The 27383-nt window shown below is 50.1% G+C and overlaps 6 protein-coding genes across 6 annotated transcripts; 2 read left to right on the top strand and 4 right to left on the bottom strand.

Moving 5' to 3' along the window:
* Window positions 1–727: 727 nt before the first annotated feature.
* L3040_000731 (uncharacterized protein) lies at window positions 728–991 on the bottom strand (the record flags this gene model as incomplete). Its single annotated transcript, XM_007288167.2, has 1 exon — window positions 728–991. The coding sequence occupies one exon, from the start codon at window positions 989–991 to the stop codon at window positions 728–730; it is 264 nt and encodes an 87-aa protein (XP_007288229.2).
* Window positions 992–3569: 2578 nt separating this feature from the next.
* On the bottom strand, window positions 3570–9035 carry L3040_000730 (uncharacterized protein; the record flags this gene model as incomplete). Its single annotated transcript, XM_007288168.1, has 11 exons — window positions 3570–4052; window positions 4142–4704; window positions 4817–5075; window positions 5156–5259; window positions 5330–5626; window positions 5739–5902; window positions 5968–6204; window positions 6264–6694; window positions 6833–7359; window positions 7438–8852; window positions 8908–9035. The coding sequence occupies 11 exons, from the start codon at window positions 9033–9035 to the stop codon at window positions 3570–3572; spliced, it is 4608 nt and encodes a 1535-aa protein (XP_007288230.1).
* A 1252-nt stretch (window positions 9036–10287) lies between these two features.
* L3040_000729 (uncharacterized protein) lies at window positions 10288–15776 on the top strand (the record flags this gene model as incomplete). The annotated part of the gene is made up of 2 exons (XM_007288169.1): window positions 10288–14155; window positions 14203–15776. The coding sequence occupies 2 exons, from the start codon at window positions 10288–10290 to the stop codon at window positions 15774–15776; spliced, it is 5442 nt and encodes a 1813-aa protein (XP_007288231.1).
* A 2464-nt stretch (window positions 15777–18240) lies between these two features.
* Window positions 18241–18968, top strand: L3040_000728 (uncharacterized protein; the record flags this gene model as incomplete). The annotated part of the gene is made up of 2 exons (XM_066155280.1): window positions 18241–18410; window positions 18590–18968. The coding sequence occupies 2 exons, from the start codon at window positions 18241–18243 to the stop codon at window positions 18966–18968; spliced, it is 549 nt and encodes a 182-aa protein (XP_066013315.1).
* Window positions 18969–21785: 2817 nt separating this feature from the next.
* L3040_000727 (uncharacterized protein) lies at window positions 21786–24040 on the bottom strand (the record flags this gene model as incomplete). Its single annotated transcript, XM_007288171.2, has 2 exons — window positions 21786–22375; window positions 22429–24040. 2 exons carry the CDS (start codon window positions 24038–24040, stop codon window positions 21786–21788), a joined length of 2202 nt encoding a protein of 733 aa, XP_007288233.2.
* Window positions 24041–25359: 1319 nt separating this feature from the next.
* L3040_000726 (uncharacterized protein) lies at window positions 25360–26439 on the bottom strand (the record flags this gene model as incomplete). The annotated part of the gene is made up of 2 exons (XM_007288172.2): window positions 25360–26224; window positions 26330–26439. 2 exons carry the CDS (start codon window positions 26437–26439, stop codon window positions 25360–25362), a joined length of 975 nt encoding a protein of 324 aa, XP_007288234.2.
* Window positions 26440–27383: the final 944 nt, after the last annotated feature.

The raw sequence follows: 27383 nt of genomic DNA, 5'->3' as shown, positions 1-27383 counted from the left end.
AGCCCCTGAGCTATAAAATCCAGTCGCTCATCCATAGACTCAAGCGAGGCACATAAATACGGCGTGTTGGGTCTGTGGGCACTGATTACACCGTTCGTCTTTTATTTCGAGACAGGATTATTTATGAGGTAATTCGTAATGTTTGCTTCTTCAATCCATGTGGATATCTCGAATCATATATAAGACTACGATGCCGGATTCAGCCTTTAGGTAATTGACCACTATAAGACTTACATTTCTTCTATCAAGTACACCGTTTCTCCAGCACGTAAAATCCCTCATACAACCCCAAAGTCCAGCACAAATTTTCCCGTTGTCTTCCCACTGTCCAACCTTGCAACCGCCTCCTCAAACCTCTCCAGCGGAAACACTTGAGCCCCAACTCCTCCCAAATCTCGACCACCCTCTTCAAGCTCTCCTCCAGCGCCCCCTAAATAAATAAGAAACTGCGAATGTCCTCCTTTTCGACATTAATCTCAGCAGGTAGCATCTGCTCAGGCGGCTGGAAAATACTGATCACCGTCCCACCAGCCCTAAAAGTCCACCACACTCTCGCAAGGCTCCCCCCCCCCGATACAATCGATCACCAAATCCAGCTTATTCCCTGGGTAAGCAGCCCACTCCCTCACATCAACCGGGCAGTAATCGAGTATTCCATCCGCACCGAGGGATCTTGCGCGCTCAACACTCTCACCACCCGAGAGAGACCGGTTACAGTCCAGCCAGCTCAGTGAGCTAATCGCACAACCCACGTCCCCATCGTCTCGGCGCTCATCAGCACCGTTGCACTTTCCGCCCACGAAACACTCCTCGGTCGTGAAGCCAGTTCCAGAGCGGGCGCAACCGTGTACTCGTGTCCGGATCCTGTGCGGGAGTAATCGGTGCGTGCGAAGCTCTCATCGCCTGTTCGGAAAGGAGAGTCCTCAGGGGAAGAGATGATGCTGCCGGCCATGTCATAGACGGGAGTTGTCTCTTTCTCGGGGCACGACATAGGGTAGTTGGCGAGCCAGAAGAGCTCCCCGTTGGTTATGGCTGCTGTGTGAACGCGGATGATGTGTTCATCTGCCTTTTGGCGTTGGGAGAAGGAAGTGCTTCAGCAAAAAGGTGGTGGATTTCGGATCAGGTTGGAAGAGGGCGCGCGCGCATGGGTGTAAGAAGTGGAGTAGCCATGATGTGTTGTTGTTGCTTTTGATGCTGCGAAGAGGAGGGGTTGTGGGCGAGAGATGGTGTACATGCACTCGCTCGCTTGGTGATAATGAGATAGAAAATCGTCTTGGTGTTGTATTACTCAAGGGGCTTGAGTGAAAGCCTCAAGCGAGGAGTGAAATGTGAAATCTTTGACAGTATGGTAGGATCCCTGTACAATATGATCTTGATGAGGAGCAAGAGACATCGAGCGAACACTCGCAATCATATATATAGCTTTCTCGGAATCCCGAAGCTTTCTCTTAGAACAGCTGACCACACAACAGCAATTGGCTCTAGAATCTCATCGCACATCAAGCTGTTCGACGGATTGGAAACCGTACGTATTGAAATTCCCTCGTCGTTGCATATCACATCGCAAAGCGAAGAAGTTCCTGCAAGTATGTGAACTCCGCGCTCCCGTTCTCCGTCCTCATTGCCTCGTGGAATCGGCTGGTCAGCGAGCTGCAAAATAAGTCACGTGCATCCTACTCCTCCATTCTCAGGAACTGCTGCATACACTGTCGAAGCTTAGATAGTGGTTGCAAAAACCTGATAAATGATGGACCAAATACCACGATTGTTTGCGGGAGGATATAACAGGTAGCTGCAAATTCATGCTGAGAAGACTTTGTGCTTGGTGACACCTCTTCAAAGTGGGCCGCCTGAGCCTGAACCCAACTTGGCGTTGAAACCATCTCAAGTATCGCGAGATACGAAAGGGAAAAGTAGATTACATATAGGAAGCATAGAAAGCTATTTATTGGAGGAGTTCCAGTTAACTCGCCTTCTCAATTGATAGTGCCGATGCTGGAATTTTTCATCAGCTTTGAAGAGTGGAGACTTGGTTGATTCAGAGCGGGGTCGCAGAGAGAGTTTTTTAATATTAATATAATACGCAGTACTGGCGCTCCAACATAATCTTCCAGAATCGGCACGTAAGTAGCAATCAGCTCCACACCGTTTCGCAGTACTAACATATCCTAGTTTGGCGGAGTGGTTAACGCGATGGCCTGCTAATTAATTAGTTGACAGCCATTTCCTTCGGGAGCGAGTGTTCGAATCACTCAGGTGTCGCAGTCTTTTTGTCATTTTGCTCCAGCTTCTTTTTTGCGCCGGTGACGTCCTTCGCATCGCTAGGTGGGGCTCACTTACACCACTCCGCGCCAGCCCCAATACAGCTCGTAGCTCTTATTCAAATTTCTCTCGCCCTCTTCTGGACTTACAAATTGGCGGTGTTTTTATTTTTATTTTTATGCATTCTTTATTATTCTTAAATACTGATGTACCGCATCTGGGAACGACATGGCATCTGCGCAGCTTTCATCTTGAAGCCGTACATACCTTAGCCTAGGTTCCAACACAGCACAGCACAGCACAGCACAGCGTAGTATGAAAAATATAGACTTCCACAACTCGACAGCACTCACTCACTCACTCACTACCTTATTAGGTACTCGTTAAAGCCACACGGGACGAATAGAAAACAAAAACCTCCGGTCCGTAGGTATAAATGCTTCACTAACTTATATGCCAGCCAGTATTGCCGACGCACACGACACACGACACACCTCTTCACCGATCGCGCGAGCAAGAGCAAGAACAAGAGCAAGAATTAATGGCTTGCCCTTATAAAACTCACCAGATTTGCGATGAGTAAAAAGTTGAAGCGAGTAAGATCCCGAAAAGCTCATACCGGATCCGTATATTTTCCTTATCCTCATCTTCAGCATATTTATATTAACAGAAGTGCACTTTATCCCTTATTCTCCATTCTCCATTCTCCATTCTCCATTCTCCATTCTCCATTCTCCATTCTCTATTTTATATCCTTTATTTTATTTCCCTCGAAGAACCGGAGATCTTGAAGGAAAGAAAAGGAAAGAAAAGGAAAGAAAAGGAAAGAAAAGGAAAGAAAAGGAAAGAAAAGAAAAGAAAAGAAAAGAAAAGAAAAGAAAAGAAAAGAAAAGAAAAGAAAAGAAAAGAAAAGAAAAGAAAAGAAAAGAAATGAAAAAGGTTCCACATAAGGCTTGAAATTATCGTAACGACATTCATCTTACAAGTCAAAAGCAGCCAGGAATAAAAGAAAGAAAGAAAAAGTTCATGGAGCAAACACATTCAAGCCCAACCTAAACCTCCCAACCAGGTCCGACCAATCAACCAGCCAACCAGCCTGTCCTACCTGTTCATCCATTCATTATGCTCATAATAGACCACATAATTTGCAATCAAGATGCAAAAGGAAAGATGCTCGCATCAGCTGCGCAAAATGCAATTTTATGCACACATTTCCTTCATCCCAACATCTACCCGTTTCAAACGTTCCCTCTTCCCGAATTAAACCCTCGTCTGGGCAGTCGCCGCAAATTATTATTCATTATTCATCACAGTTCATCATGCGAAGTAGCGCTGCTGATCACGCTACTAACGCTGCTCGCAAAATCCTCTACCCCCTCACTCGCCTGCTTCACTGCCTCCGCCGCACCATCCCCGGCCGAGCTCGCAAACTCGGCCAGCTTGACGCGCGCAGACTCAACCGCAGATGCCAAACGACTTTGAGCACTCTCAATTGCGCCTTTCTCAGGCCCGTAAATGGCTTCGCTGGCTGCGGCCGTGGCGGAAGCGTAGGCCGAAGCGGCTGCGCTGGACATGCTTTCGTAGGCGCCGGTTTGAGTGCCGTAAATGGCCTCGGAGGCCTTTAAGGTGGCAGAAGCGTAAGCCTCGGCTGCGGCGTTGGTAGCTTGTTCGTAGGAGCCTGTTTGAGTGCCGTAGATGGCGTCAAGGATGGCTTGTTGAGCAGAGGCCGCGGCGTCGGATATGGAGGATTGGGCTGCTTCGACATAGCCGGTACTGGTGCCGTAGATTTTCTGTAAGGCGCGGTCAGTAATTGCCTCAAAGAAGAGGCTTCAGTCCTCAAACATCATGGGGCAATCAGAGTCGAGATATGCATTCTTACCTCGGAGGCTACAATTTGAGCTGAGCTGTAGGCAGACGCAGCGCTCGAGGTGGCTTCTTCGTACTTGCCTCTCTTGGTTCCGTACATTTGCGCGCTAGCGGCTTCGACAGCCTCGTTGACGCGAAGGGCAGCAGAGTCCAGAACGGCCTCGAGCGCTGGAGGCGGTATGAAGACGGAGCTTACGACGGAGCTGGCAGATGCGTAGGCGTCGCTGGCGAATGAAGACGCGGACGAGACTACTTGAGCAGCATCTGTATAGTAGGCAGAGCTCAAGCGATTGTAAACACTCTCAGTGAAGTCCGGCTCCTTGCCAGCGACGAGCTCTCCGATAAGCGATTGCACGGCAGAATACTGAGACATGGCTCCATCTGTGGCCTGGGCAGCGTATTCCTTAACCTCAGAAAGAAGTCTTCTAGAAATGAAATACGGCGTCGGAGCACCATATATTTGAGTGCTCGCTTTAGTGATGAGGGCCTCCCAGTTCTCGCTTGCAGCTGATGCAACAGACTCAGTCCAGGGGGTCTCACTACCATAGACGGCGGCTGATGCGGCAGCAGAACCAACTGTAGGGTATGGGGGTCAGCAAATCGTGATCAATCTTTCAGACGAAATAAAAGGTTCCTGCATATTCTGGGACAACGGTGATAAGAAATTTAGAGGATCCCCTTCACATACGTTCTAGCTTCTCCGATATTACCGAGTTGATCGATGCAAAGGACTTTGCAGCTTCACTGACAGCCGATGAGTACTGCGCCGATGCTGCGGAGAGGAGGTCGACCGTAGGGACCGCAACTTTTGCGTCCCTCCCAATGCTGGAGATTGATGCGAGAAGGTCCCCAAATTTTGAAGAAGCGGCTTCAGTAGCTGCGTGATAATGCCCCAAGGCAGTATTTAAGGTGGCTTGGAATTGGTGAGTAGAAGTGCCCATGATTTTCTATAAATTACCGAGGTTAGAAATGTCCTTTTGTCTAGAATACTTGAAATCAAGAAATAATCTGCCCCCTCGTTACGTACCTCACTAGCGCCAGAGTAAAGGCTTTCGTATACCGGGGTCTGTGTAGGCATAATAGCCGAGGAAGCCGAGTCCATGAACTCGGAGTATCGGGCATAGGCCATACCTGTGGGTTATGTATGAGTAAATGATGCTCTAAATTACAGAGACAAATTCGGACAGTCGGGAAATCGTACCTATACCAGCATAGTATTGATCCTGCATCTGCCCGAGGAGCTTTTGCTTAGCTGGCGCAGGAGTCGGAATAGCAGCGACATAGGCCTTTCCATCCGCATACCTAGCCGAAGCGGCATTTACACCTTCCGACAACTTCGCCTGGGCTACTGACGAGATTGATGACAGGATTGACTGATACGCGGGCGTGGATGTGCCATACACAGCTGTAGAGCCGGCTGATATAGAGGCTTGCAAGCGAGAGCCAAGTGCTTCCAAGTTGTCCGAATATGCGGACTTTATGGAGCTCAGTATAGTTTCTGGATCAGAGTCAGCAATGTTTTTAGGGAGCCCGGAGCATTCAGAATGCGGATAGGAACCCATTCAGTCGAGAAGTGCGTCCTCATCAGACCGGGAACACCGAATACATACCGTGGGCAGGCTTAGGCTCCCCAGCTATCTGTGCGGAAACGAGACTCTGAGCAGCACTGTATTTCTCATTGGCTCCAGAAACCGCAGCGTTGTATGCACTTGTAGCCTGGGCAGCGATCGAGTCCGTGATCGGCATCGGGGTTCCATATATGACTGCACTTGCTCTAAAATTATGTACTCTTTAGCACTGGGACAATGCAGACGAAATTAGAGCAAGAAGTCGACTTACGCAGCAACGGCATCGTCGTAACGACTGGCAACAACACTGGAGATACTCTCCCCCGTGCCTTGTTCTGTGCCATAAAGCGCAACACTAGCTGCCGAAAGAGCACTGGCGTACTTATCTGCAGCCATCTTGGTGACCGGGTTGTTCGTGCTCGTAGGCATAAACGCCTTGCTTACAGCCTTCGTAATTTCGTCATATCTGTCGCCGGCTTGACTAGCAATACTTTGGATCTTCTCGTTACTAAATCACGGTCAGTCCGCCTGTCAAAAGAGCTTTTGGGAGAATGAAAAAAAACTTACAAAGTAGCGTCATCCGAGTCAACAAAGTCATCGAAAATGATTTGTTGGGCTACCACATTTGCTGCCATAGCTCCTCCCCAAACCTTTTTCGAGTCGGCACTGGATGCGGATGAGACAGCCGAGCTAAGGAAGCTGGGAGTCTCCGAAGAGCTTCTGGACAATGAGCTTGCAACCGACGAAGTCACGGAGCTAAGAGAGCTAGAAGCCTGGGCTGCTATCTTGGATGCCTTGCTAATGACTGATGAAACCGACGAGCTTGCAATAACCGAGAGACTCGAAGCAGATTCCGAAGCGATAGAAGCAGCGAGCTTGACGCTCTCGGAGGCTTCCTCCATAATGCCTGGCTCCTTACCAACGATAGACGAGGAAGCCTTGGCCGATAGACTGCTTGCACTCTCACCAGCAGCCGCGACAATGCTCTCAACACTTCCCTATTTTGGTACGTTAGAATCACTTTCAATGTTACAGAAACCATCGGCGATGTTCACATCACCTAGGATATCTTGTTGTAAGGAACGATCCCAATTCCAATCCAAAGTATTTTAAAACCATGGGACCGGTATGCTCACCTGTGGTGTTCCAATGATGGAGCTTGATGCCTGATCAATGAAACTACTAGCCGAAGCCTGTGCGACAGATGCAAAACTCTCAGCAGTAGCTTGCTTGGTGCCAATGATGGAACTCGATGCTTTATCGGCAAGACTGCTGACGCTCGCACTTCCAACAGAGATTACGCTTTCGACGCTTCCGTGAGGAGTTCCTACGACACTGGCTGAGATGGAAGAAACTGCACTTTGAGCAGATGCCATAGCTTCGGCGACCGAAGAACTGGCAACAGAGGCCACTGATTCGATGGTACCTTGGGAGGACGGAGACACGGCCTCCTTGATATCACTGGCCTTCTCAGCGACTTTCTGGATCACTACTTGAACTGGAGCCGGCATGTACTTTGTGCTGAAGTCGTCACTCGAATCAGAGGCCGAAATCTTCCAGCGGCCACTCTCCTTGAGGCGGGCCAATTCTGTGGCAGCATATCCAGCGATTTCCATGGCCTTATCTGCAACATCTGCTGCTGCAGCGTGAGCCTTTGCAGGGCCTTTTTAACATGTTAGTATCAATCGCTAAGAATGCCATTGAAATGAAGGAATTTTGAGCAGTGAACAACAAAACTGACCTGGGTGACCAGTAGCAACTTTCTCGACGTCGTGTCGCCACTCATCAAACTTTGTTTTCAGCGTATGGTACTTGCTCCAGTCCTTGTGGGTGATTCCATCGGTCCAGGCCCATCGCATACCTATCTCCTGTAATCCCAGATCCCTAATGTGGTCGAGAATCTCAAATGTATCGTGTGCCGCTAAACTCACGAGCTCGTTGACCTCTCGGTCGTAGTTCTGTTTCCAGGTTCTCACAGCCTGTGCCTTTTCTTTGATAGCAAGACCAGCTTTGCGCACGGCAGTGTTGAGCTCATCTTCAGACTCCTCGGCATTCTTGGAGCTGCTAACAATGGAGACGATACGACTCTTTAAGGTTTTGAGGCTGGCGCCAATCGTCTCTTCCAATTGAACGATCAATGCGGCACCCACGCCTTCCACCTGGCTCTCGATCATTCGGTTGCTGAGTTCGGTGATTCTCTCCTCGAGGTCTTCCGATCCCTCATCAGCGGCCTTGGCGAACTTTCCTTGCCATTCCTTGAGATCGTGAGCCACAATTTCCTGGGCCTTCTCGCGAACGTCCTTCTCTGATGGCGGAGTGGCAACAGGGGCTTCGGATGACGAGGCAGTGGTCTCGGTCGAACTAGTCTCGGTAGTAGGGGATACGTGCACCGAGGAGAGTGAGGAGGAGATGGATGATAATGTCGCGGAGGCAGCAGAGGCGGAAGTAGAGCTATCAAGGTCTTCAACAACTGCCTTCAACTTCTTGCCATCGCGATATCTACCCAAGCGCTCACGAATCCTGACCAATTGGGGCTCAACATTCTCTCCGTACAGGATCCGGATTTGCGGCCAGACGGTGCGGTCCAGAAAGAGTACACCAGTTGTCCATGCCAATTTCGAGTATGGCAAGGCGGTGTTAAGAGCGAAATTGTTGGCCAAACCGTAGCCCTGAATAGCATATGGCTGTACAGCAGTGTAGGTTGGGAGGATGAGCTCGTAGTAGGTCTGTAGCGCACTGGTCTTCGCGATCTCGTAGTACGGGCTCGTGACTGTAATAGCGGTATTGACGTGCTGACTTAAGTTCTGCTCGTACTTTTCCTTCAGGATAGCTTGATACTTCTGAACTTCCGGTTGTAGGTTCTTCTCCCATTGAGCTTGACCGAAGGCTTGTGCTTGTGCCACACGGGGGGCGCCGTATTTCTGGCTCAGAGCCTTCGCAGGAGAAATGAATTTCTTATCGAACGAGTCGTAGTATGGCCGGGCAGCATCAACATAGTGAGCGGCATAATTATTGTAGTAGGGCTCGACATGAGGCGCAACCACAGAGCGCAACTGGAAGTATGGTTTGCAGATCTTGGGGGAGGAGTCTGTGAGGAGGTCGACGGTCGAAGGGCATCGAAAAAAGATGGTGATGATGGAGTACCAGGTAAGAATCCTGCCAGTGCACTCACTGTTAGAATAGCCCTGATCCGAAGGTAAGATATCCGTACCTGGAGATTATGCTGATTAGGCTGAAGCTCTTCTTCGTTGGGGCTGCCTTTGATCTTGGGGTTTTTGCATGCCCGTTCATCCCCTTTTGACTAGGCTTGATGGCCTGTCCGTTGCTGTCCGTGGCCATTTTTATTCAAGCATCAAGCGCACGAGGAGGATTAAACTTTTCGAGGTGTTGCTGGTTGAGAGAAGATCGGACGTTGGCTTTAGTGCTTTGATAGTGTACGGAGGGTAAGGTAGCGGTAGTTCGAGCTTGGACCAGGGATTGCTGTGGTGCGAGGTGACCAAGTCCTGCTTTGCTGTTGGACACGCTTGCCGGACAGTCTTGTTATTTTTATTGCAGAACTGGACTGTCGGATGGACTCATCTGGAAGAAAGACTCCACTTTGTAGAGAGTCTAGACGTATTTATTGTGCAGTGAAGATGTGAAGATATGGAGATGTCCAGATGTATTATCTATCACACAAGCTTCTCTTAACGGGACCGAGGTGTTTTTAGCGCGTAAACGCGGGAACTTTAAGTTATTCTGATCAAAACGTCATTGCTTGGCGCTTAATCTCTACCGGTATGTCGTTAGGGCTCAGGCACTCCCGTGTACGTATCAAGACGAAGACTGGACTGGACTGAATTGGATTGGATTGGATTGGACTGCAACTGGATGGATGGCTTGAAAAGCGGGAACACTTATAATGAAAAGAGCAAAAACAACAACAGCAACAGCAACAACAACAACGAGATATGTATGTTAATCGATATATTAGCTTATGGACAGTATACATAATCAGATGCTAGCTAGGTGTTTATGCCTCAAGCCCCGGTCTGCATTCCATAAGCATCCCGAGAAACTCTTTCAACCCTGCTAATACTGTACTGAGGATTCGTTTACTCCATAAAAGAGATGCTGCTATGAAGTGTCAGGCTAGGTGTCACGTGCCCAGCCAGCCACATGCAAGAATTCCAAGAAGCCGATCGATGCGAGGCCGAGCCCGCCTAGAGCCGTCTCCATAGAGCGGCGACTTCAAGGTGACAACTCCCCTTCAGAGAAAGACGCATCCCATCCCCAAACCAAACCAAAATACAAAATAAAACATACAACCACTCCAGCCATTTCAGACATTCGTTGAGCTATTTCCATATTCACCACGAACATCTTAGCATCTACGCGATTTTGCCGAAAATTCTAGAGCGAAGAGCGTTTTTCCGAAACTATAAGCCAGAGCCGCTGATTCCACAGGAACTGAGAACGCCCACACCATCTATCTGTATGGGGTTTCGACGTCGACAACCGCGAGGCTTTGCCTAGAAACAATATCTCGACCTGATACCGCCCTGTACCCCCGATACCTTCTTCCTCTCCATTCTCGCAACACCCTTCCACGATGGCGGATCTCCATCCCAACCCAGTGCCACCGCCCGATGTCATGAACGACCCCCAATACGCCACCAACCACCGAGACAGAGACAGCGAAGATGGACTGGGGGAGGCAGACACTTGCAGGATATGCCGATCAGAGGGCACAGCTACGGAACCTCTGTTCCATCCTTGCAAATGTAGTGGGAGCATCAAGCACGTTCACCAGGACTGTTTGATGGAGTGGCTGTCGCATTCGCAGAAGAAGCATTGCGAGCTTTGCAAAACCGCATTCCGATTCACCAAGCTCTACTCCCCGAACATGCCAAAATCACTACCATGGCCTGTCCTTCTGCGGCACGTCGCTATACATTCGGCTAGGAACGTTGCGACCTGGCTAAGGTTCTGTCTAGTAACAAATGTCTGGCTCGGATGCCTGCCGTACGTTATCAGACAAGTCTGGCGGCTGCTATTTTGGATCAGTGATGGAGGATGGCCAGCGGACTACCCACCACTCACTTCGATCAGTAATGAGACAAATACACAAGCACTGGATATGGCCGGAGAACTACAGAAGCTCGCAAGTCTAGCCGGGAACGGAACCTCTCCGGTCACTCCCCTGCAGGACCCCCAGACTACGTCTGTCAGTGTGGGAAATCTGGTCGTGAAATTCTTTGGGCTTCTGATGCCGATGTCCCAAACCCTGAACATCAGTGCCCTGGACCCCCTGGCAGTCGGCTTTCTCAAGTCTCTGTATTACGGATTTGGAACCCAGGGCGGTGATGTATCAGCGAAAGCTATCGCAAACACAACTTCGTCACAGTCCTTGGCAAATCAATCCCTCTCATCTCTCAAGCCGTCGCTGTTGAGTGATGTTGGATTTCTGGTAAACCTGACGAGGCACCCATCCATCAACCAGCTTGTCATTGCTATAGCTGAAGGCTATATCATTACGATCTTGGTTGTGGTATGTTTCATTCTAGTATTCTTGATTCGGGAGTGGGTCGTCCAGCAACAACCGGGTATCAACATGGGTGCTGGTTTTAACGCAGAATTCGCTGCTCCCGCAAGGGGCCGAGAGCAACTGCCAGCGCGCGAGCCAGATCATGATGATGGAAACGATGCTGACGACGAGAACCCGCTTGAGGACGCCCACGACCGTGTACGTGAACCTGGAAGACGCCCGATGGCCCGAGTACGCCGGAGACACAACCACTTGAACGATGCTCCCGAGCGACCCCAGGACGCTGCTGAGCTGATGGAGAGCTTGGGGCACATGGCTGAAGCTTTAGATTCGCAACATCGACCTGCACCAGTTCGCGATGCTCTTTCTCCCGCGGCAGAGATTCAACGGTTCATGACAGAAGAGCCCAGAATGACGGAAGAATTTCTTGCTGTCTGGAGGAGAGCTGATGGTAGTCCAGACGAGGTTTTACGCATCATCGAGAGAGAGAATAAGGTCGATCAAATGCGCTATTGGGTTAATGCTATGAAGGTCCTAACTAACCCCGAGAACCAAGAAGCTGGGCTTCGTGCACCTCAAACGCTTATACCTCCAACCTCTTCGCCTTCCCAATCTGCTACAGTAGGTGGGGCTTCCAGCACCAAATCTCACTCCTCAACGGCTCAATCTGTCTTGGGCACCGGAAACGGAAACGAGAAGAAACCACAGAGCAGTAATAGAAGCAGAACTAGCTCAGAGAGTTGGGGGGGTGTTGAAATGCTTAGCCTGCAAGTTCAAGACGAACAGAAATTTACCACAACTGATGCCGGCTCTACCCCATACAAAGGAAAAGGAAAGAATATTGAGGAGGTGACTATAGAGCCTCAACTACACATCACACCTCAAGAGGATTTCGAAAACGGCTCTTCTCCGAGATTGAAAGGGCGAGATGGACCGAGCCCCGGCTTGGAACACAAAGTTGATTCAATAGAATCCTCCGCTCTTTCTACGATCCATTCAGACCCCAGTGCTCTTGCGAGTTCGTCCAGACCTAGAGCAGTATCTGATGGGCCTCAGCGTCGGGATGTCATATCTCCCTTGGCCCATGGCAGTTGGACCTTCTCGAACCTTGCCTCCAACGATGAAGATGGTGACAAAGCCAGCTCAGGGTTAGAACGGAGCTGTGAATCTCAAAATCCCGAGCCTGACTTGCAAGAGGCTTCTGCACTCGTGACTAAAGAAACAAACCAGGCCTTCGTTGGAGCTTCAGACCAGGGTAGCCAAGCTTGGAAGGCTGCGCAAGATCTCCGTGTTCAGCAAACCGTCGAGAGAGCCAGAGAAGTTCAAAGAAACAACGTAGCTCAACATTTTCTTCCTGCCTCCCCCTCTGCACAGGAAGATGCCGATGCGGAGGGCCCTATCGAGATTCTTCATCAGGACGGCGTAACACGCACCTATGAAAATTGGGATGAAGTTTTTGACGCGAACCCCGTTGACACAGACTCAGATTTTGAGGCAGGGTTGGCAAATGCAAATTTTAACCCCCTCCAACCCGACACGCCTCTACCCGTAGCTCGCGGACCTGTAGTGGCACGCCCTGCGGAAGGTCAGGGATTATTAGCGAATATCGCAGAGTACCTATGGGGTGGTGTGGGTGAAGGCATTATCCACGAGGATTTAGGCGACAACGACGAGCACATCGTACAAGACTTGGCGGCCGAGGCTCCTTTCGTCCCAGTTCACCATCATGATGTTCTCGAACAGGATGCCGGTTTCGCAGAGCCAGACCAGGCTGTAGTAGACGCCGCGATCGCTGCAGGCTTGGATCCCAATGATCCTGATGCAATCGAAGAGGCCGAGGACTTCGAGGGTATAATGGAATTAATTGGCATGCGTGGCCCAATATTCAGCCTGGTACAAAATGCGTTGTTCAGTGCGTTCCTCTTGGCCTTGACTGTGGCAATTGGAATCTGGATTCCATACAATATCGGGCGAGTGTCGCTTCTAGTTGCAGCAAACCCTGGGCCCGCTGTTAAGCTCCCTTTGAGATACCTCTTTGGATTCGCCGCGTTATTGCAGGATTTTGCCGTCTCAGCGGTCGGATTGATGATATACGTCGCTCTTTGGATGATCTCTGCGCCCTTCAAGTTGTTTTCGTCCACTGCCAGCAAAGACTATGGGCTCGGCTCGACTGTCCTTAACCTTTCTCGCAATGCAGCTGGTCGCATCCTAAATGTCACGACAAGCAGTCTTTTCGAAATTTTCGATTCCGAAATTGTGCCTTTCTCCGCTGCCTCTCACGAATCCCTGATATCGATAAGATATTTCGTCTTCAATACGATGGCCAGCATCGGCAGCACGGTCATCTATACATTCACAGGTGACTATAGTGTGACTTTGAGAGGTACATCGGACTTCTTGGCCGAGAGTTTCCAATACGGGTGGCTTTTGCTTGCCTCGGTACCAGGACTTCTTGCAAAGCCCGAGTCCTGGGTAATCAGCCTCGAAATTGGAAAGCGAGCTACCCCTCTAGACGTTGGGCTGAGCGTCTGGGGAGCCACGGATCGATTCTGGGCAATCTTCGCAGGCTACAGTGCTCTCTGCCTTCTGGGCGCGCTTTACGTCAAGAAAGGCTCCCCATTTTCAAATGGGCAAAACGGACGCGAATGGGAAGCGCTTCTCATCGATTTCCTCAACCAGGCCGGTGGTGTTATGAAGGTGATTCTCATCATTAGCATTGAGATGCTCGTTTTCCCACTCTACTGCGGCCTCCTCCTAGACGCTGCCCTTCTCCCACTATTCGAAGATGCCACGATCATGTCGCGCATCCTCTTCACATTCAGATCTCCTTTGACTTCGATCTTTGTACATTGGTTCGTTGGGACTTGCTACATGTTCCACTTTGCTCTCTTCGTTTCGATGTGTCGGAGAATCATGCGGAAGGGAGTACTTTGTACGTTTTACTCGAAGCCAATGATGGATTACTACTAACATTTTCAGACTTCATCCGCGATCCGGATGATCCGACATTCCACCCTGTACGCGACGTCTTGGAACGCAATGTGGCAACCCAACTTCGGAAAATCCTATTCAGCGCTCTGGTTTACGGCGGATTGGTTGTCGTTTGTTTGGGGGGCGTTGTGTGGGGACTGGCATACGCATTCAAAGGCGTACTCCCAATCCACTGGTCATCTAACGAACCTGTTCTCGAATTCCCCATTGATCTTCTCTTTTATAATTTCTTCATGCCTCTCGCAGTCAAATTCTTTAAGCCCTCGGATGGCTTGCATGCTATGTACACCTGGTGGTTCCGCCAATGTGCGCGGATGCTTCGACTCACCTGGTTCATGTTCGATGAACGGAGGCGGGATGAGGAAGGCTACATGGTACACAAGAGTTGGATGGACATCTTCCGGAAAGCCAACGAGAAAGACGTCCCCCTCATCAAGACTGATAACGTGGACCGCCCATTTGTGGAAAGTCCCGAATTGACAGCCTACTTCCGCTTGGATGGACGATATGTCAGAGCGCCAGCATCTGATCAGGTGCGAATTCCCAAGGGTACCGCTCCCTTTCTTGAAGTTGACCAATCGAATAATCGGATCGACGGCAAGAAGGACCTTCCAGATGGACCTCATGGATCAAAAACAGATCTCTACAAGCAGGTCTATATTCCTCCTTGGTTCCGCACACGGATTCTGCTCTTTATAATCTCCATCTGGCTCTTCGCAGCTCTCACCGGAGTTTCCGTCACCATCCTCCCTCTGGTCTTCGGTCGTCAAGTCTTCGCCAAGATAATTCCAGCACATGTCCGCAAAAACGACGTATACGCCTTTTCAATCGGCATCTACATCCTCGGCTCAGCTCTTTACGCCATCCTCCATCTCAGAACCTTTGTCAGCTACCTCCGCACCACCCTCACCATCAATACCGACACACCTCACAATGTGATTCGTCGCATCACCGCTATCGCTTCACGAGTGGGCCGTGTAGCGTGGACCTACACAGCATTCATCTTCCTCCTCCCCACTCTCTTCTCCTTCGTCGTCGAATTCTACTTCATCGTGCCCCTGCACACCTATTCCGCACTCGATGAGCGCCACACCATGCATTTCGTGCAGTCCTGGACGCTCGGCTTGCTGTACGTGAAACTCGCCACTCGTCTCATCCTCTGGCACACCGACTCCCGTCCCGCGCAGTCCTTGCGCGCTGTCACACGTAATGGTTACCTCGATCCTGACGCGCGACTCGCCACCCGAAGCTTCATCCTGCCTGCCACCTTCGCCCTCAGCTTTGCTCTGTGGTATCCATGGTTGTTAGCACGATTGGCGACGAACACTGTACTGAAGGATAACCCAGAACTACATACACTGGCTTATCGGTATGCGTACCCAATGTGTCTTTGTATGTGCGCGATTGGCTATGCGTGGTGGGTGTTGTTCGGATGGGTGAAGGATTGGAGGATGAAGATCCGCGATGAGGTTTATCTGATTGGGGAGCGCTTGCATAATTTCGGCGATAGGAAAGGGGCAGTCGGGATGGGCGTACCGGGGGTGAGGAGGATCGAGACATAGATCTCTACCCTTGATAATGGGGAACGAAGAATAAGAAAACTGAATGGAAAATGGGGAGTGACCTAGATTGCTGGAGAGGGAGGGTGATGATTGACGTAAGCATTGATGAAATTGGGATATGGGAAGTTGGCGTTCGGGACTTGTACCATTCGCAACTGCTTTTTGGTTGGTTGGTTGGTTGCTCGTTTTGTAGATAGACAGCGCCCCTCTCAAACGGAGATTAAATTTCATATAATTCCTTTCCGTTCTCGTCTCGCCAATACCCACTTACTCACTGTTGCTCTCTATGCCTGTTGTTTTTAATGCTTCTTGTCTCGCGCTCGCGTTACTTGCCTTGCTTGTATACTTACATAGATCCTCCATGTATATCACTTCCAACCTCAAGCAATTCCTGCTGTGCCAAACGGAACGTATGCATGCTTGCTTGGTATTTTCTCCGCCATCTTCCTCCCAACCTCCCGCCCTAATAAGATGCATTCTTGAGCTGTATATCTGCACACCACCCGGTACATCCCGCCCACCGTCTCCAATTCTCAGCACCTGGAGCCGGTCTGTTTAATAAACCGTAGTGTGCAATATCAACGCACTTGCAAACGCAATGGTTTCCATGTAAAAAAAAAGCCCCCATTCTGCGAAGCCGGAGGGGATTACTAAGTATTCAACCCATGACTTTGGCGGTCGTACGGTATATATAGCCTCAGTCCGATTCTGTCCTCTATCAAGTCTCTTGCCTCTGCGGACGTTATGGACGGGCGTCGAGCCCCGGCCTCTCCCGCCGCCCGCTGAGCCCAGATGGATGTTTTATCCCCGTACCTTCCGGCGTCAGTTGCTGCACCGACCGTTAAGCGAGAAAGCGCGCGCGCCAAAAAAGAAAAAATAAAAAAATAAAAAAAAATAAAAAAAAGAGAGGGAAAAAATGAGAAGAAAAAAAAAATAACTCAAGCTGCCGAAGCTGGGATTTGTAACTTACTTATGAGCAAGTACTAGTACATTTTTTTGTCTTTGATGATTTTTCTGAATGTTTTTGCGTGTTTTTCTGTTTTTCTGGTGAGTCTCTTCAGCAAGGCCAAGAAGCAAGTGGGTGTAGCAAGTTGATGTCAGTCCTGTTTGGCAAGTCTGTTTTTGCTGTTAGTCACTTATTCAGCAGAAATCGAAGTTGAGTTGACTTCGACAGCTTGAGTTGTGGGTTTTGATACCAGGCTCGAGGTGTTCTGTATTGTGAGGTTGTTATCGGGATTTCGTCGGGAGTAGGAGAGGGCGGAGGGAAGGGGGAGGAAGTGAATGGATGGATGGATGCTGACTGGGCGGATCTGGATGGAACAAATGCTTTTTTCTAGGGTCCTGAAAGAACAGCGGGATCTTTTTATGCTTTCAGTGATATACACTTATTTGCGTTTTTGTTTACAAAATATTATCAGCGCAAGATGCTACGGCTTGCATGCGTCAGAGGAGCGCTGTGTGTTTGAGGCCTTTGCTATATATCACTTTGAATCATGTGGATTCTTGCGCGACCAAGGCTTTCTTTTCCTCTGCTGTAATCCATTTACCTGGTTCCCTTCCATGAGGCACCGAATACTCGTATAAATGTGCCCATTTGCTGCTGCGCCGCGAGACAGCCCAACCCCGACTTCATTTCCTTTCATACCTATCCTACCTACAGGTTTCAGACTAACTGCCTGCTTGTCCACACTCAAAATAATCATCACCATCATCGATGATGGCCGCCTCTCCGTACTTCCGTCCTCCGGCTCCGTCTCCATCTCGACCATCATTGTTCACCCGGGACCTCGTGGAGTATAGCGACGCAGAGCCTGGAAACAACGTGAGGGCAACTAAATGTTCAAGCTCAATAGATCATGGGTACTATAGTCGATACGGCTGCTAAACTCGCGCAGTCAAGCTGTCGTAGGAGACCCTGATGCTCTGGTGAGCGACGAAGGGCTGTTCAAGCGCCTGAGGCAAGTTCCTGCTCCTTTGTATCGTATGGCACGCTTTCAGTAACAATCTAGTAGAATGATAGCCGCCGAACGCTCAGTGAACCCGATACTTGATCTCGAGGATCTTACTATACGCCTCCAAGGTGCAAGTGATCGCACCGCGGCACCGCCAACGATACCCTCAAGAGCTCGGCCGATCCGAGAGGCACCCTGTGATGAAGGCAGCCCGAGTACAACGCCAGGCGAAGAGGAACTTCTCCGTGAACACTTGCAGTCACAGGCAGATCTTCACGATAAACTTATCGGTGAGGGGGCCAGGGCCTCACATCCGAGCAGCCTTGGCCCTAGTGTCCTGGACGATCCCCAATGTGCTGATACTATGTTTTCCTCGCAGTTTTCACCGGGATGCTAGCAGACATTCTATACTCAGCTATGGAGGTGGCAAATAATTTGGAGACTATTCACAGCGCAATAGAAATATCCTTGACGAATTTCGGGATACTGCCAGTACAGCGAAGCCCACACTTATGGAGAATTATGGGACCACACGAAAATTCGAACTTGAGGGAGATCCAGAGCAACAAGATCAGTTGACAACATGGTTTGGATGTCTCGAACCTGAGCACTGGAACCAGGAGCGAGATAAGGCTATTTCAAGCGTCAACGAGGCGAGTATGACGCCGCATACAAGGAATTCGTAGGTTGGCAGATGTTGAGGCCTGCCGAGACGCCGGAAGATTTATGTACTTTGATCTGGATCTGGCGAAGAATTCCCGGGAGTTTGAAAACCTCCAGGAGGCTGAGATTGCTGTGAAATCCGCGGGATTGGACGTGAAGATAGCACAAGATGCCATCACCGATACGCTGATACTCAAGGCTCTATCTCGTCTCATCCCAAAGAGACGCTCAAGTCCGATCAATAATAGTTCAATCCAGGCTGGACGGAGAGATAAAGATCCTCGAGCCAAAGGAACGACGTCGTGAAGTCATTCAAAAGTTCCATTCAAATGTGTACGACAATCCTGCCCAGGTTAATGGAAATGGGCAACCTCGTGCAAAGCAATCGTTCATAAAGCTAATGAAGGAAGCTATTGACGGCGAGAAGGCAAAGATGGTTGGTTATACGCAGGGAGAATCTACCGGCCTGGAGAGCACCGCTGGAACTGCCGAATTGGCCTCAAAGAATTCCTCAGGAAAGATTCAAGCCCCATGCACGGCCATCTCTCTGAGATACCAGGGCACACGGAGCCTTTAAATGGCAAGCCGATTCCCAGCCGGTTCTCTTTGGCCTCTGGCAGGGAAACTTTGGCAGCGTGTGGCTGGCTCACGGCGCACTTTTGCAGCTAGATCTCTTCCAAACATGAAGCAGGATGTGAGAGTCTGGGATGATGGAACATGGGTTTTTGCTGAAGGATTCCTACAAAGCGAGGAATGCTAGCTAGCAATGCCAGCTATGTTGAGAAATCCATCGTCTCCCAAGCTGCGACCATACGGAGCGACATGTTGCATCCACAGCGGTAGAACCCTCGAAGCCAAGTTCCCCCCTCACCATAATCATAACTGAATCTCCTCCCTCCACAGTCCACTCCTCCTGTAAGCAGCTCTAAGATCCTTCCTCTTGGTGTTAAGTTCGCCGCCGCCGTCAACCCAACGAGTACCCATGATCATCATCTCCTCGATTGTTCAATCCATATCCCCAATCCGCAGCTCCTCCCTAATCTCACGGAGCGCACTCAACAAGCAGACCACTATCAGCGCAGTAAAAAGAAAGCGGATGGTATTGAGGATCTCGTCCGGGAGGCGGTATTCGCAGTAGGGTCTGATGTCGATCTCCTGATGTATCCAGCTGTCAGTATCTCTCTCTCTCTCTCTCTGTGTGTGTGTGTGTGTGGTAGTCCGTCTTCCCCAACACATTCCACCACCATCACATCACCTACAACACTCGATAAAGAAGAAAGAAGAATAACCAGGAAGAAAAGCACAACCTTAATGACAAAGAGATATGTAAAAAAAGAAGGGATTGTAGCGGCTTACCATTGTCAAGGGATCTATCTATTCACGACCTTGCTGTTCTGCTCTCGCTTTCCAGCCGCTCAAGTTCTCTCCCTCTCTCCCTTATCACTCCTTCTTTGAAGAAGATCTCAACCAAACCGGGAAAATCAAGCCAGAATAATCTCCAGAATTCCAACCTCAACGTTTCAGAGAGCAAAAAGAAAAAAAAAAAGAGGCAGCGAGGAGTCAGAAAACAACAGTCAATTTTCTTGGTTAAAAAAAAAAAAAAAAAAAAAAAAAAAAAAATTGGTGCGAGTAACCAAACCAACCACCCGCGGCTCCAAACGGCATACCGGCTCTGATGAGGTCTTTTCGTCCCCAGCTAACGAACTAATCACCTAGCTAGAGAACCACCCACCTAACTAACCACGTAGGTATAACCAGTCTTCCAATCTCCAGTCTTCCAGTCCCCCAGCTGGACGAAAAGGAAAGACCAACACCAAGACCAACACCAACACCAACACCAGCACCAGCACCAGCACCAGCACCAGCACCAAAACTAAAGCAACGAACAGATCACATCTAGAATCCAGCCTACGTAATACATACATACCTATGTACGTAAAGCAGTCCACTCCGTAGAAACAAAAAGAAAGAAACAAAAAGAAAGAAAGAAAAAAAGAAAGAAAAAAAGAAAGAAAAAAAGAAAGAAAAAAAGAAAGAAAAAAAGAAAGAAAAAAAGAAAGAAAAAAAGAAAGAAAAAAAGAAAGAAAAAAAGAAAGAAAAAAAGAAAGAAAAAAAGAAAGAAAAAAAGAAAGATTTTTTTTTTTCGCACAATCCAGCAATCCAAACCTCCAGCAATCCAAATACTCAGAACTCAAAACGCACATTCACTCCCTCCCTCCCCCCCTCCCTCCCTCCATCACCCCTCAACCACCCGAACCAGGCTCCGAAAGCGCGACAAGCTCGCAGCCCACGCCGTACCCGGCGGCAGCACCCACTCCCTAAAGACAGAAACCCGCACGACCTCTCCGTTTTAATATGAACCCATTAACTTTCTTTCGTTCGAGTCTCGGTCTATGGCAGTTCATGGAAGGGAGGGAGGGAGGGAGGGAGAGGGGAGTTGTTGTTTTGCTTGGGGGAGGGGAGGGGGAGGGAAGGGAGGAGGGAGGAGGGGTGATAGGAAGAGGGTCAGGATAGCTAGCTAGCTAGCTAGGTAGGTAGCGATTTGGATATTGAGATGGTGGCCTAATGTAATGTAACAACAATAATAACAGCAATAAAAAGAAAGAAGAAAAAAAAAAAAGGGATGAGAAAAAAGGAGGGGGGTAGGTAGTACAAAGACAAGACAAGGAAAAAAAAAAAAAAGGGATCAAAACCCCCCCAAAAAATATTACAGAGAAGTAGTGGTTTTCCCATCTGCTTTCACCATCATTAGCTCGGTATACCTATATCAGTACAACCTATATCAGTACATTGATTGCACATCGCGAAAAAGAAAACCGCTAAGGGTTCAATGAAAAAGCTCTCTTTTTTTAAACCTCTATCTGTTTTCACCTTCTGTCTAGATAGTCCCTCCCCTCTTCTTGAAAACCCAGCCGCATACTATACACAACAATCCCCCCCCCGGTGCCACCTATCTATTATACAAGGCACGCCCACTTCCTTCTCACCTTTGACCTCCCTCTCGGCACCACCCATCTACACTCTAACCAGCCATCTTTTTACGCATATGCACCAAAAACCATACCCCTTAAAGAACACCGAATAGCCCCAATAAGACCAAAGCCTTCGCATTAGAAATTAATTCCTTGCTCTTAGACTACGGCCTGCGGACTCGCGAAAGCCCCAAGCCGGTGCCATCGGTTGCAATTTCCTCGTCCCGCCCTGAGTCTCTCTCCCCCATGGGAAGGTGTTTCCGAGGAGCGACATTTGGTATCGTTCTCACCGATCCTCCTATCATTCCTCCCGTTTCTCCCTTCCTGGCCCCTCCTGAGTCCTTCTCCCTCCCAGTCCGATCGTTCCCACCTAACCCTAAGCCTGAAAGCAGAATCGAAATAGAGACTCATTTATTTGGCTGTCATGACGGCGATGGACCACCCGTACCGTTGTCGGACACTTCTTCAGGAACATCCTCCTCACGGAATCTGATCCCGTTGTCAAGATCGATACCCCCTTTAACCCACTCCTCTGCCGCAACTTGAGCCATGGTCCACCGACTCCGGGCTCGCTTTAGGAGGCCCTCAGTGACGTTCATGGCACCAAGAAGTCCGCGCGCCTTGAATTTCTCAGGGTCGCCTTCATGGTCCCCTTCGTCACCTGCATATTCTATCCAGCGCCATTCGACTCTTGCGATACGGTGGCTAGTGCGACTGCGCTGCTTGTGGCCTTCGGACATCCCTGGGTTCGGGTCGAAGGGCAATCTACTCTCGAGCAGAGCGTACAGAAGAACACCTAGGGACCAAGCATCTGTCGCTCTCCCATCGTAAGGCTGTCCCATGATTACTTCCGGAGCGGCATAATCATCAGATCCACAGCGTGTAGTCAATTTCTCGTCATCCGCCACTCGACGCGACAATCCGAGGTCCGTGAGCGTGATGATGGAATTGGGGTACTGAGCCCAGTTCTGGGGTCGTTGCAGCTCGTTTGGTGGGAGGTTAACAAGGACATCTAAGCAGGAGATCAGCACCAAATATAGTCTCAACTAGTCAATAAAGACATACTCTCAAGCTTGATATCTCGGTGCACAATGTGTCTATCGTGTAGATACTGTACCGCAGCCACCAGCTCGGAAAATATCCTCTGTAGCAATCCGGGGACGAGCAGATCGCGGTGCTCGCTGGCGACTTCGAAAAGATCGCCGCCGGGGCAGTAGCTGAGAACCAGAATCGCGCGCGTTTCTTCAATGTTCCAGGCCTTGAGATGGACGAGTGAGGGGTGGTGTATTGATTTCATGATCTCCAATTCTCGCTTTAGAGACATCTCTACGCGCTCCTCAGAGGCGCCTCCTTTTGGGCCATGCTCACATATTTTCACGGCAACGAGCTTTTTCCGGTCGATCTTCGTCTCTGGCGCCGGAGTCATTATACCGTCCATCTGGGATCCGAACACGTCGTCCTCATCTACTCGGTCCTCTGAATCTGGCACTTGACTTGTCGCGAGCATTACCTTGCTAAAAGTCCCTTCCCCTAGAATCTTCAAGGCTCTCCATCTCCTACGTTTCGAGTCTTCACGGGTGTATGCGTCATAGTTCTCGTATCGAGGTTTCTTATGCGATCTCAAAAAATCGGTTGATAGGGACGATTCGCTGTCGCTGCTTTCTGCTCCAGTTCTACTCGAGGGTGGAGTCGGTGGTTTAGGAACTGGCGCCAGACCTCTTTGTACTGCCAAGTGAGGTTCCCTTCGCATGTGCGTATCCGCTAGAGGCTCACTCGCCACATCTAGAACTGCCGCATGGGATCCTGAAACGGTAATGTGCCTTGACTTTGGTAGCGGGGCGTTCTCGGGCACGTACTCGCTAACGCTCCTGTTCCTCGCATGGCCTTCCGCATTCATATCCTTGGTGCTCTGTATGATGTTCGGCCCAGACCCGATAGATTCCGATAAGCCATGGTACGCGCGCCTCTTCGACTGATTCGCAATGGCTACCGAAACAGACTCCCCATTCGTGGTCACCAACGCCGAATCGGCAGTATTGGGCACCGTCATGTCTCTCGAGGAGGGCCGAGCCGCGAGTTTCTTCCAAGGTCCGGGCGAGTCGCCAGTCATGAGTGGTGAGGGAAGAGGTGTAACGTCTCCCATGGCATTCAACATCGGCGAAGAGAAGGCCGAGTTGGGCGCAGATCCAATGTTCGAGCTGCTGCCTACACTGCTCGCGAAAACGCTCTTGACACTCGGCGCCCTTGCTAACGTTGAGGATATGGTCTTGGGTGGGATCCGCGTTGAATCGCTTGGCCTCCTCGCCGTGCTAGTAGTACTCGCAGCTGTATCTGTAGAGCCCGGAATGATATCGGTCTGAACCCGGAGCCCGGCGCTGGAGGGACTTGAAGGAGTCGAGCGTTTTCTATCTCTAGGCTGCGGACAAGAGGTCGTGTCGAGACGAGAGAGAGGCTTCTCGTTCTCAAGACAAGTAGGCTCGCCTGTGGTGGGAGAGGGCGCAAACGTTGATGATCGGAGCAGGGAGTTGGGTTTCCCGGTGGAGATTGACACTGCGAGCTCCGAGTTCTGGCTAATGCTCTGTTCATTCATAGTAGCATTCCTCCAGTCGGCGGACGAAGGGACATTGTTATTCTCCTGTGAACGCAAATTGGGTGTTTGGGGATCTAGGTTCGACATCGCGGGGGTTTTCGGCGACGGCGAAAGTTTGAGGTGGAGGTAGCAGCGGAGGTGGAGGTAGGTGGAGGTGGAGGTAGAGGTGAATCTCAGTTCGTCTCTTATCTAACATGCAGATGCAGAGACTCTACCTCGACATAGCAAGGGCGAAACTGTTAGCTGTTGCAGACGGAGTGCATCTGGGTGACGCGGATCTTGGGGAGGTTGTAGTCGAGTCGTCGTGGGTTTTGGAGGTATGGGGGGTTGGGGGGGGGGGGGGGGGGGGGGGGGGGGGGGGGGGTTGGAGGTATGGAGGTATGGGGCTTTGGGGGGTTTGGGGGGGGGGGGGGGGGGGGGGGGGGGGGCTTGAGGAGGGGGGTTTCGTTGGAGAGACGAGACGAGACGGCTACAGATTTACTGTAAAGGTTGGATGAAAAAGCGCAGGGCGTTCACTAGTGGACGTTACTTACATTATTTAGCGAAGAAGCTTATCTCTCTCTGTACGCCGACGGACCAAAATAGCCGCCCGTTTGATTTCCCTCGAATTGATCATACGGAGGAAGTATTGTAGATGTATATATAGAATCACATATATATATATATATATATACATATATAGTGCCTATACCAAGTCATATTGAATCCTGGATTCAATTGGCCCCTGCTCTCACTCCCATTCACACTCCCACTCCCGCTCCCACTCCTCCGTACGCCTGGGCAAGCCCGAGGGGACGTTGCAACTTGCAGCAATGAATGTTCCGACTGGTGAACGGTACGGTAATAGAAATGTGCCGAAGAAACGTCAGAGTTCAGACCAGGCACGACGAAACGCCGGACTCATGTGTGCCATGATTGCCGACGCCATAACTCATTAAATAAATCGGAATTTGGATCGTATAATTGGTTCAGTCGATGTGGCTGTGGACAGATTTACAGAAATGATTGCAGGTCGAAGATATATTATGAAACATATTCACGACTCAAGTCAACACGGGGGCGATTGGGCCGTGGTGATTGGCTGTGAACTCCGGCCCAATCGGTGGGTGAATCTTAGACTTGACGCACTCCATAAGGCTGAAATGATCGTCGGGTCTGGTGTTCGGGTCTGGTGTTCGGATTGGCGCCAGGACGACGTCGATGGGGAAAGGCTGATGAGCGGGGGAAAAACTGTACTGTTGGGAATAATAAGAAGACGGGATAAGAAGAAGACGGGATAGGAAACCTGAGAGAGGTAAGAAGACTCCTCTTGGCTCTGTTGATTGATGCCCGAATATATTCTTTACCCATGTATCGATCGATCCTAATTCTAGAACACTCTTCTACTATCATACAACCCAGCTCTCTCACAACCTCGACCTGAACTTCTTGTTCTCCTCCATCAACGGCTCTGCCTCACTCGGCCCGATCTTGTCGTCCGTACTCTTCTCCGGACTGCCAGGCGTGTCCTTCTTCTTCGGTGCTGCGTGGTAGCCACCCTTCTCATTGTCCGAATTCGTAATCTTCCCCTCCGCATCCCTCTGGATTCCCAACTCCATCAACTTCTCAAATACAGCCGTGAAGTCCTTAAAGAACGCTTGCTTGTCTCTAGCATAGAGCTCCACGTATTTGCGGAAGCTGTTGTCTTGCCTCAGAGCAATATCGGTTGGCAACATCATGAGTTCCGTCTCGGTATCGTCGTCGTAAGTGTTGAATTGCTCCACCCCATTCTCCAGCGTCTTCTTCTTCCATTGAAGAGAGAGGAGGAGAACGAAATACTGGTTCGAAAACCTCGTCGGGTTGTTGACCCATGCGCCCTCGAAGCCCGAACGATCGGAATGGCATCGTCCCAGATTGTGCGCGCCGGATAACGCCACAATCTCCTGGTCATTGAATCCCATTCGGTAGAAGATCCATCTCAAATGATCCGCACCCTGCGCAGCATCTGGCAGGCGCCCTCGAGGTGGAAGTTTGGAATCATCGACATAGTCTGTCCGTCCACCTCTCCATGGTATTGAAGGGCCGCCCATCTCTTTTATGGCCACGACGCCCGCGAGCGTCCAGAGGTCGGCGTAGGTTATCCACGGGTGCTTGGCTTTGACGGGTTCGAGGAAGACGCGAGCGTGTTGGAGGCCGGCGTTGGCTGGATCGCCACCTTCAGCTTCGTAGCGCATGCCAGCGCCATTGGAGCCACCAGTGTCTGTTTCTGCGTCGTAGGTGCCTGCTGAGTGCCTGCGATGTGTTAGAAGTGTAGCAAGACCGGGCTGCATCAAAGAAGTCTCGAGAAACTGTCCCGGGAGGGAGATGGGTGGGGGGAGGGGATAGAGGAAGGCCTACCAAGCGAGTCGAACAAGTACAGGCCCTGCGCTCCCATCGTCGTACTCAGGCTGGTGCAAGAGCTTTGCAATATCCTTGCGGACAGCGTCAAAATCCCCCATCTTGCTCATCTTGTCTAAGGTTGGTCGTTTGTCGTCGTCGTCTATCTAGTATCGTCTATTTCACTGTAAAAGAAAAGGGGGATCTAGAAATCTGTGTAGTCTCTCTAGATGGATGTTCCGAGTCCGAAGAAAAGCAGCGATCTATGTTCTATGACTCCAAAGAAGGAGAAGAGGAGAGCGAAATGCAAGAAGGCAAGAGGATTCTATACTTGATATGGGGACAGCTTCTTCGAAAATGAACCGGGATGATGAGTTGCAGGAGGCGCGTGGCCATCTCCTACCACTACTCAATTGACTACCGCGCGGAAAATGTGTGGGGCTCGGCTCTAGGTTTGGTGGACTCGGTCAATGATTCATGTGAAAAGGAGACATGTGCAGGTCGGGTTGTCCCACGTGGAAATGCCGAGGCCGAAAACTCCCCTAAGCGAGCACCGCGTCTGTTCGGCTTTTTTAGACGCGAAGACGTGGTCGGCCCGAGCCTCGTCACGCACGACCACGACAGCAATTTGTTTCCTACGGAGTACCTCTGTCAACTCTCAAACCTCACGACAACAACCCCACGAGCTGGAAGACAAGACCACAGGTCTGTAAGTAAGAGCTCCGTTGGCCTTTTCAATGTTGGCTTCTTGTTTGGTTTTTATTCATCGCTCTTCTGTATGCTTCTGGTGTTCAGATTAAAATGCTTTTCTGTTTTGGGCGATGTAACTGCTTCCTTCCACTGGTCTTTTATTCACTCCCGACGTATCATCATATCTTACTGATTCCTCCGTCCTGTTTGTCCTCGGCTTTTCTTTCATCCTCCCTCATGCCGTTCCGCTGGGTATCGCGTCCGCCGTTGGAGTGCACACCATAAGCGCCTTAAACAACAATCCGAGACCAAGCCAGCCTAGGCTTCCTCTCGCATACTGAGAGCCAGACTATTGATACGCGATCCCCTTTCCATCTAATCTAAA

Source organism: Drepanopeziza brunnea (genome assembly GCF_022702325.1).
Source record: "Drepanopeziza brunnea f. sp. 'multigermtubi' strain 214-2 chromosome Unknown ctg1, whole genome shotgun sequence".
Classification (NCBI taxonomy): domain Eukaryota; kingdom Fungi; phylum Ascomycota; class Leotiomycetes; order Helotiales; family Drepanopezizaceae; genus Drepanopeziza; species Drepanopeziza brunnea.
Note: the sequence above shows the minus strand (reverse complement) of the source record. Positions and strands in the feature narration are given on the sequence as shown.